General features: G+C 48.3%; 1 protein-coding gene across 1 annotated transcript in view; it reads right to left on the bottom strand.

Moving 5' to 3' along the window:
- Positions 1–10,000, bottom strand: part of ralgapa2 (Ral GTPase activating protein catalytic subunit alpha 2) — a 238,429-nt gene that overhangs the window by 169,847 nt on the left and 58,582 nt on the right. The window contains exon 4 of the mRNA XM_083792352.1: positions 2,994–3,051. Coding sequence (XP_083648478.1) covers positions 2,994–3,051 — 58 coding nt within the window. The remainder of the gene's footprint in view (positions 1–2,993; positions 3,052–10,000) is intronic.

Here is a 10,000-nt window from a genome sequence, read left to right on the forward strand (position 1 = left end):
ACCCATTTCGACCTGGGAACGATTCTGCAAATGTCTTCTATGTCTGACTGTTTTCTTGAAAAAGCCATGCTTTTCTGTGTCAGTCGTTCTCAAACACTTTGTCACTTTTCACGATTCTTCAAAAACAGCAGACCTACAAGCTCGTACAAGCTTGGTGTCAGCATCACGTTATGCTTTAGCTATTGAAAAATAGCAGATCTACAAGCTCATAGCGCGCCACCGAGTGGCGCGCTACGAGCTTGTAGGTCTGCTATTTTTGAAAAATCGAAGAGCGACTGACATAGAAGACATTTTTAGAATCTGATCTCAGGTCAGAATGAAAACTGTCAGGATGTAGAAGACATTTTTTAGAAACTGATCTCAGGTCAGAATGGGTTAAAGTACATTCATGCCACGGCCGCTCTTCTCCACCTGCTGCAAAGTGGACGCGCTGAGGGACGTGGACGCTCGCCACGTCCAACCGGGGTATGTCGTCAACCTTGACGGACGAGACGGACGGGCGGGCGGACGGGCGGACGGACGAGACAACGGGCGGAGCGGAAACGGCGCTGCTCGTTGTCGGCCTGATGGAAATGGAAATCAATCGGCAGCGACGTGCGGCCATAAATCCCCAGCCGCGCTTAGTTTAGTTGGCCATAATCAAATGAGACACTGCTCTGATTGCTAAATGACTTGGGTTGAACGTGTGTGCGTGTGCACAGGTGTGTGTGTGTGTGTGTGTGATATGTGAGGCGGGCTCTCGCTCTGCTCTCATCAGGTCGAATCGATGACGTTCTGTGCTTCTTAAATGAAGGACAAATACATTGATTATCCAACACTTCTTCCGAGGGAAGAGATTGGAAATAGTCCAGGCAGAGGTAGACGCAAAGATCAATTTTCTTCGGCTAAGTAATAGTTTGGGTTAAAAGCCTGTCAAGTCGTTGCTTTAAGGAGCCGCTGACCGGACTGTTCAACCATGGCTGTTGTGGTGTGCCGTCTATAATCTCGTCGAGAATTGTCTTTCGGTAAAGGTCCTCTGATGAGGACATCTGTCGTGAATCATTGGCAAGCTGTCAGAAAAAAGGCTTGGCTGGAGAAGCCGCCAATGTGTCCGAGTTGGGAGTTTTTTATTTATTTTTTATATATATTCTTTATTTACCCAGGGAAGTAGCTGAGCACAGGTGCTCATTTTCAGCAACGCCCTGCACATAGAAACACACAGACAGACACACACACACACACACACGCAGACACACATTAAAACCTGGGAGCTGACCAGTACAACCACAGTCTTATACTGTTGGCCATTATATACGTAGCAGCTCCAGGGGGAGCAGTTGGGGGTTCAGTGCCTTGCTCAAGGGCACTTCAGCGGTGTTGGGTGAGTGATGACAATCACTTCCTGCCCGTCCGGGGAATCGAACCGGCAACCTTTCGGCAACAAGGGCTCCTCTAACCCTTAGGCCACCGCTGCCCCAAATAAGTTAATAATAAAGTTAGTCTGAAAGTTGTCTGCACGAGTTAGCTGTAACTCAGGGTTACAGACTGTTTTACATTTGAGCTGAGGTGTTTATTTATTCTAAGAGCGCCATAGTAGTCATTAGCCATTAGCCATTGTGCTCAATTACTTCCCGCTTCAGCTTTCAATTATATGTATTATTATATTTATTAGCACAAAGAGTTAAAATCACACTTGTGTGAAGTGAGCGGTGCCTTTCATCACAACGATGGCATCCGGTAATGTCAACAACGTGACGTCACGTGCTCAAGAGGACAGACAGCTAATTCGGCATCGTAAATAATCAGGAATTACGACGGCATCACGGCCTGCCAAAATAGATGTTAATCGACTAAATCAACTGTATATTTAGTCTATACATATATACATTTCAGATGGCTAAAACTAGCTAGAAGGGGGTTAAGACCCCCTTCTACTCGGGAGTGACAAGACCCGAGGGGAGGGTCAGAACCGTGCGCGAGATCTGAGCCGCGGCGACTTTTTTCCCCGCGAAAACGGCCGACGAACACGATGGATAATAATTGAGGTTATATGCTTCTTTCCGACACGCGTGGGACTGAAACCGCGGCAGCGCAAATTCAATTACTCATTTGCATTTCAAATGAAGTACTCATTTGCATTTTCATTTACTTCCCCCTTCCAAGAGTAATTATTTTCTCCTCGACGGCGGATAGCTTGAGCATGATAGCGGAAAGAGAGAATCTGCTTTTCTTCACTCGATTCCAGAAGTTGCATTGAGGGGGAATAGACTTGGCCTTGCATTACTTGCAAGGCACAGACACAGGACTTAACCCATTCTGACCTGAGATCAGATTCATACGAGGTTTCCACTGGACACACACTGGTCTGATTAACCCATTCTGACCTGAGATCAGATTCTAAAAATGTCAGTCGTTCTTCGATTTTTTTCAAAAATAGCAGATCTACAAGCTCATAGCGCGCCACTCGGTGGCGCGCTATGAGCTTGTAGATCTGCTATTTTTCAATAGCTAAAGCACGACATGATGCTAACACCAAAATGGGTTCCCGTTCAGAATGTGTTAATGGGTAGGTATCATTAATATTTTTTTATGAATACATTAAAACACATACTATACATACTAATCTGTATAGTAGAGTGTTGGAAGTATTGGAAGCACCAAAAGTTGCACGTCCACAAGCTCGAAGTGCGCGTCGCGTTTCGAGGTTGTAGATCCGCTACTTTTGAGGCTTCTGAATTTTAATCTTAAAAAAAATAAAAATCACACCCGTGTGAAGCGAGGGGCGAACTTATCATCGTACATCATTTTCTCAGACACTATGACGGAACATTCTCCATTCATTGTCAATGGGGAATTTAATGTTTATGTAGTACGGAAATCTACACTAATGGCTGAATATAAGAGGGGCTATTGCTCAAAAAGCAACAGTTTTGGGTTTTCACCCGACAGAGGCAAATTTGCACCTTCAATGAGTTGAGATGTGGGGTACCGTATACTGTATACATAGTACATACCTATACTGTGGAACTGCCATCGACTGTAGATTTTCTCTGGTAGTAGTTGTAGAATTTTCTGGACAAAAAACAAAACAAAAAAGAGATGCGAATAAGTTAATAATAAGAAACTGAGGAACCCAAGAAGTGATGAAGAAGCCATGAGGTAATGACTATAACAGAGTCGAGATCAGAGACACGGAGAGCGTTAGGAAAACGAGACGAGCGGCGACGCTTAACCACTTAATCCATTCTGACCCGGGATCAGATTCACACGAGGTTTCCACTGGACACACACTGGTCTGATGAACCCATTCTGACCTGAGATCAGATTCTGAAAAATGTCAGTCGCTCTTTGATTTTTCAAAAAATAGCAGACCTACAAGCTCATAGCGCGCCACTCGGTGGCGCGCTATGAGCTTGTAGATCTGCTATTTTTCAATAGCTAAAGCATGACATGATGCTAACACCAAAATGGGTTCCCACACACACTTCTGTTCAGCTAAAACAACCCGGGTTCTTCTTCTTCCCCTCCGATGTGGGCGGGCGTGTGTGTGTGTGTGTGTGTGTGTGTGTGTGTGTGTGTGTGTGTGTGTGTGTGTGTGTGTGTGTGTGTGTGTGTGTGTGCGTGGCCCTCAGTGACACGTGGGGTGCCACAGAGATGTGTCATCACCTCGCCGACCGGCGGCCCCACAACTCAATTAGAGCCGCGCTGACCTTTCAGCAGCCCATCATTATTCCAGCAGTGAGGGATGGATGGATGAGGCCAACGTTAACCGCTGTACCCTTTGGACAGATGAGACAGTGTGTGTGTGTGTGTGTGTGTGTGTGTGGTTAATGGGTAATGCGTTTGATGCTCCACTTGTCTCTCAGGCTCATCAGACCCTCATCATTGACCCAATAAGACTCCATGATTGCAATTTGGAGGTCAAGCCCGCCCGCTCTCTCTGCTGTCTGTGTGTGTGTGTGTGTGTGTGAAGCTCTGACCCCGAAGAGAGAGAGAGAGAGAGAGAGAGAGAGAGAGAGAGAGAAGGAACCGCCTCTAGGCCGGCTGCGGCAGCATCAGCAGCGTGATACAACACTCGTCTCCCTCGCAGATAGAGAGAGAGAGAGAGAGAGAGAGAGAGAGAGAGAGAGAGAGAGAGAGAGAGAAAGAGAGAAAAACATGGGGCCAGAGAAAACACAAAGGAGAACGAGACAGATAGTGTGCGTGCGAGGGAGAGAGAGAGAGAGAGAGAGAGAGAGAGAGAGAGAGAGAGAGAGAGAGTGCCGTGAAGATTAAGTCCTCACCGGGCCAAAGATGTGAGAGAAGTGTGAGCGAGGAGCAAGCGAGAGAGAGAGAGAGAGAGAGAGAGAGAGAGAGAGAGAGAGAGAAACAAGCCAGTGAGACAGAGAGAGATGGAGATAGAGAGGACAGACAGACAGAGAGAGAGGTTCCACACACACACACACACACACACACACACACACACACACGCATGCAGGGCACGTCTCCGTCTCCAGAGGGAGCATGGTGTCTGGCTTAGTGGTCTGGGAGAAGAGGGAGTAACCACACCACATTATGCTGAGAGCCACTGTGGTCCAGAACTCATCTCCTGTTTGGAGTGTGGCGGTGGCCACGGCGGCTCGATCTGTCAACACTACCCACCCACCCACCCCCACCCCCCACCCCAACCCCCCCACCCCTCCCTCGCTCGCTCGCTTGTCCTCCTGAGTTGTTAAATCCCTGTCACTCAAGACACAGTACAGCACACAGAGGAGAAGACAGACGTCGCTTATCCCGTTCTGGGCGGGAACTGCACGACTATTGGTGTTTTAGGCATTATTATCAGTCATATATATACTTTAGCTATTGAAAAATAGCAGACCTACAAGCTCATAGCGCGGCACCGAGTGCCGCGCTATGAGCTTGCAGGTCTGCTATTTTTTTTCTTTTTTAAGAAATCGTGAAAATGTGGCACAAAATTTGGAATATATATTCTTTCAGAGCCTGAACGTTTTTTAACTCAAATCTTAGCTTCTCTGGGGGGGTCCTTGGAACAACATATTTTCAGATGGGGGGGCTCGGCGGTCAATTACATACATCTTCGGGGGTCCTTGTACATGAAAAATGTTTGAGAACCACTGACACGGGGTTTATTTTTCAGATTTAGGAAGGCATTTGAAGAAATGGTCACCGTCAGGTCCTAAATGGGTTATGGGGGGAGGAGGAGGAGGAGGAGGAGGAGGAGGAACGGTGTCTGTCCTGCGTGTCTCCGCTCTGATCCGGAGACGTGATGAGGCGCGCTCGCCGCCAGCCGCCGCACCTCGCCACTGATCCCAGCCAGGATTAATACATCTATACCGCTCTCTGTATATCCACCCCTCTCTCTCTCTCTCTCTCTCTCTGGAGCCGTATAGATACATTATTCTAGGTGGTAACACAGCAGGGGGTTCCTGCCGATAAGCCTCTCTCTCGGCATTTGTGTGCTGCAATAACACCTTCGTCGTGTCTCTCGCCCCCTTTTCCTTCCATAGCACTGGCATGGGGGGGGGGGGGGGGGGGGGAGGAGAGAAGTGTTGAGGGGGGGGGTTTGAGAAGGAGGAAGAAGAAGAGAGGCTTGGGCTCAGGGTAGAGACTCCCCGTGGAGACGGCCGCCACATGCAGCGACGGCGGGTGGAATTTACCGCCGAGTCTGAGCGGACGGTATACGGGGTGGGGGGGGGAAGGGTTGGCGGAGTTACTTCTTAATCTGGAGCTGTACTCCAGGCATAGAGATAGGGGCATTACCGTAGCTGGGCCGCCCGCCCGCCGCTGAGCCCCCCTCCCCCCCCGAAACACATTTACATGATCCACACTTGGATTTCCGGCCGCGGTACCGCCGAACACGCCGCAGAATACACTCCTCCTTTAGAGGTGGTCCGCAAGGGCTTTCCGACCGCACCGTCCGACGGCGGCGCGCTTGGGTTTAAAATAGCCGATCTATACAAGGTCACGGCGCGTCGCAACGTGCCGCACCGCGCCGCGAGCTTGTATATCGGCTATTTTCCCCCGCTGCAAAGTATATAGACCGGGCTTTAACCGGTGTTGGCATTATGTTATGCTTTAGTTGTTGAAAAATAGCAGATCTACAAGCTCGTAGCGCGCCACCGAGTGGCGCGCTACGAGCTTGTAGGTCTGCAATTTTTGAAAAATCGACTGACGACTGACATGGAAACATAGCTTTTTCAGAAAACTGTCAGGATGTAGAAGACATTTTTAGAATCTGATCTCAGGTCAGAATGAAAACTGTCAGGACGTAGAAGACATTTTTAGAATCTGATCTCAGGTCAGAATGAAAACTGTCAGGACGTAGAAGACATTTTTAGAATCTGATCTCAGGTCAGAATGAAAACTGTCAGGACGTAGAAGACATTTTTTAGAATCTGATCTCAGGTCAGAATGAAAACTGTCAGGATGTAGAAGACATTTTTAGAATCTGATCTCAGGTCAGAATGGATTAAAGACGTGGTGGCGTGCGGCTTGCTGGTGCAGATTCGGGAGCAGTGCGGGCGATTTCCGAACGCACGGCACGACTTTTGGAGAAGAAAAAAAGATCAAGGACGGAACACAGACGGGGGGTGCTGCTCAAGCAGCTGCACTCCTCTCATCTCGAACACAAAGTTTATAATAACCCATTCTGACCTGAGATCAGATTCATACGAGGTTTCCGCCGGACACACACTGGTCTGATGAACCCATTCTGACCTGAGATCAGATTCTAAAAATGTCAGTCGCTATATGTCGCGATATGAGCTTGTAGATCTGCTATTTTTAAATAGCTAAAGCATAACATGATGCTGACACCAAAATGGGTGCCCGTTCAGAATGGGATAATAATGGACGGTCGCTCGACGAAGAGTCAAAATAGCGACCGTTCCCTCTGAATCACAATCGTGTCGTGAATGAGAACCGTTTGCATTCCTCCTCATCCTCACATGAGCCTCACGTTTAATTTATATAGACCGGAAACGGCACCATAATATACGAGCTTGCGTGAGCTTGTAGATCGGCTGTTTGTTTTTTTTGGCATGCGAAGCCATCTTACGACGATTCAAGTTTTAGGATACTGGCACCATGAACAGTCCAGCTACACAGCTTATGTAGGTATAATGAACAATGATAAAAAATGCAGACCAGTTTGGTCTGCGTTCTTTATTATTGTTCACCGCTATACATGATGATTACATAATTGACTAGATTTGTTATATTTTTTGGGTCAACACTCGCATGGCAGTAAGACCAGGTACCACACAAGCTGACTTCAGGTCAGTAAGGCCAGGCCCAGCTACCACACAAGCTGACTTCAGGTCATGACAGTAGTAAGACCAGGTACCACACAAGCTGACTTCAGGTCAGTAAGGGCAGGCCCAGGTACCACACAAGCTGACTTCAGGTCAGTAAGGGCAGGCCCAGGTACCACACAAGCTGACTTCAGGTCAGTAAGGGCAGGCCCAGGTACCACACAAGCTGACTTCAGGTCAGTAAGGGCAGGCCCAGGTACCACACAAGCTGACTTCAGGTCAGTAAGGGCAGGCCCAGGTACCACACAAGCTGACTTCAGGTCAGTAAGGGCAGGCCCAGGTACCACACAAGCTGACTTCAGGTCATGACTGCAGTAAGACCAGGTACCACACAAGCTGACTTCAGGTCAGTATGGGCAGGCCCAGGTACCACACAAGCTGACTTCAGGTCAAAAAGACCTGCAATGTCATTGGCTACTGTCTCCCCATTAAGTTGGAGCTCCTGTCGCTTTGACCGAAAACAAACAGGCAGAGGTGGTACAGTATAAGTATGCCTCCATTTATATTTAGAAAATGAAAACATTAACAACAAAGCAGAGATGATTTGAATCGAATATTTGGGAAAAGTCATGGAAGGGGAACCTTCTGAGAGCTCCATGGGCAAAGAGAATCAACTTAAAAATCTCAAAATGGTTCAGAAAGACCTCACAGACACCATACAAAGACACAAAGAAATAAAAGACTGTCGCCGATGGCCTGGTTGGCATGACTGCATGTATGCGCGTGTGTGTGTGTGTGTGTGTGTGTGTGTGTGTGTGTGTGTGTGTGTGTGTGCGTGTGTGTGTGCTTAATGTGATGTATTATACAAAATAAAACAATCAAATAATCCTCAAACACCTGGTTGTCTCATCCAGGTTCTATTAACTGAAAAATGAAGAAACCATTCTCCTGTGTGACCACAAGGTGGCAGCAGTAGAATGCAATGAAACTCACACTTGTGCTATAGTCAGTCTCCTCCACACATTTCTCCATTGTTCATGTGAAACACAAACTGACAGGAGTTACTGTTTGTTTGTCAAACATCTCAGATTTTTGACAGGGTCCCTGGTACAAAACCTTTTCCAGATAGGGAGGTATTTAAGGCAAAAATGTATATATATATATTCGACACGAAAAAAGATGATGAGAACCACTGTCGTGGAACATAAATCTTCTCTCTCTTGGGGGTCCCTGTGGCAGATGGGGGTCCGCGGGCCAAACACATAATCAAGCTGGGGGGGGGGGGGGTCCTCGACATGGAACCAGTGTCCTAGATGGATGAGCAGATTCCAGGGTGGTTGCAGCAGCCGTACTGAGGGGGATCTGAGGCCTTTAGACCAGCGGTTCCCAAACTTTTTAGCTCGTGACCCAAAAGAGAGGTTGGATGTTCGCGCCGTTTGTAGATCGGCTATTCTAACTACTTCTTTAAACATTTGTTTTCCAATTCATGAGATTTCTTAGATTTTTCCTTTGATTTCATCATGAAATTGCAGACAAAAATCATTGAATTTTGTTTTTAATTCATTCATTAAAATTGATGCTTTTTTGGGGTGACGTTTTTTGAAAATGTTTTTAAATACAATAATAAAAAAATACAAAATGTAGGAAACAGTAGAAAACATATAGACCCATAAAAACATGTCCACAGCCCACAGCGTGTGAACCAGTGACCACCCAGCATACAGGTGGACCCAGTGTCTGTGTGAACCAGTGACCACCCAGCATACAGGTGGACCCAGTGTCTGTGTGAACCAGTGACCACCCAGCATACAGGTGGACCCAGTGTCTGTGTGAACCAGTGACCACCCAGCATACAGGTGGACCCAGTGTCTGTGTGAACCAGTGACCACCCAGCATACAGGTGGACCCAGTGTCTGTGTGAACCAGTGACCACCCAGCATACAGGTGGACCCAGTGTCTGTGTGAACCAGTGACCACCCAGCATACAGGTGGACCCAGTGTCTGTGTGAACCAGTGACCACCCAGCATACAGGTGGACCCAGTGTCTGTGTGAACCAGTGACCACCCAGCATACAGGTGGACCCAGTGTCTGTGTGAACCAGTGACCACCCAGCATACAGGTGGACCCAGTGTCTGTGTGAACCAGTGACCACCCAGCATACAGGTGGACCCAGTGTCTGTGTGAACCAGTGACCACCCAGCATACAGGTGGACCCAGTGTCTGTGTGAACCAGTGACCACCCAGCATACAGGTGGACCCAGTGTCTGTGTGAACCAGTGACCACCCAGCATACAGGTGGACCCAGTGTCTGTGTGAACCAGTGACCACCCAGCATACAGGTGGACCCAGTGTCTGTGTGAACCAGTGACCACCCAGCATACAGGTGGACCCAGTGTCTGTGTGAACCAGTGACCACCCAGCATACAGGTGGACCCAGTGTCTGTGTGAACCAGTGACCACCCAGCATACAGGTGGACCCAGTGTCTGTGTGAACCAGTGACCACCCAGCATACAGGTGGACCCAGTGTCTGTGTGAACCAGTGACCACCCAGCATACAGGTGGACCCAGTGTCTGTGTGAACCAGTGACCACCCAGCATACAGGTGGACCCAGTGTCTGTGTGAACCAGTGACCACCCAGCATACAGGTGGACCCAGTGCCTGTGTGAACCAGTGACCACCCAGCATACAGGTGGACCCAGTGTCTGTGTGAACCAGTGACCACCCGGCATACAGGTGGACCCAGTGTCTGTGTGAACCAGTGA

Source organism: Protomyctophum parallelum, assembly GCF_964188405.1.
Source record: "Protomyctophum parallelum genome assembly, chromosome: 20".
Taxonomy (NCBI): Eukaryota; Metazoa; Chordata; class Actinopteri; order Myctophiformes; family Myctophidae; genus Protomyctophum; species Protomyctophum parallelum.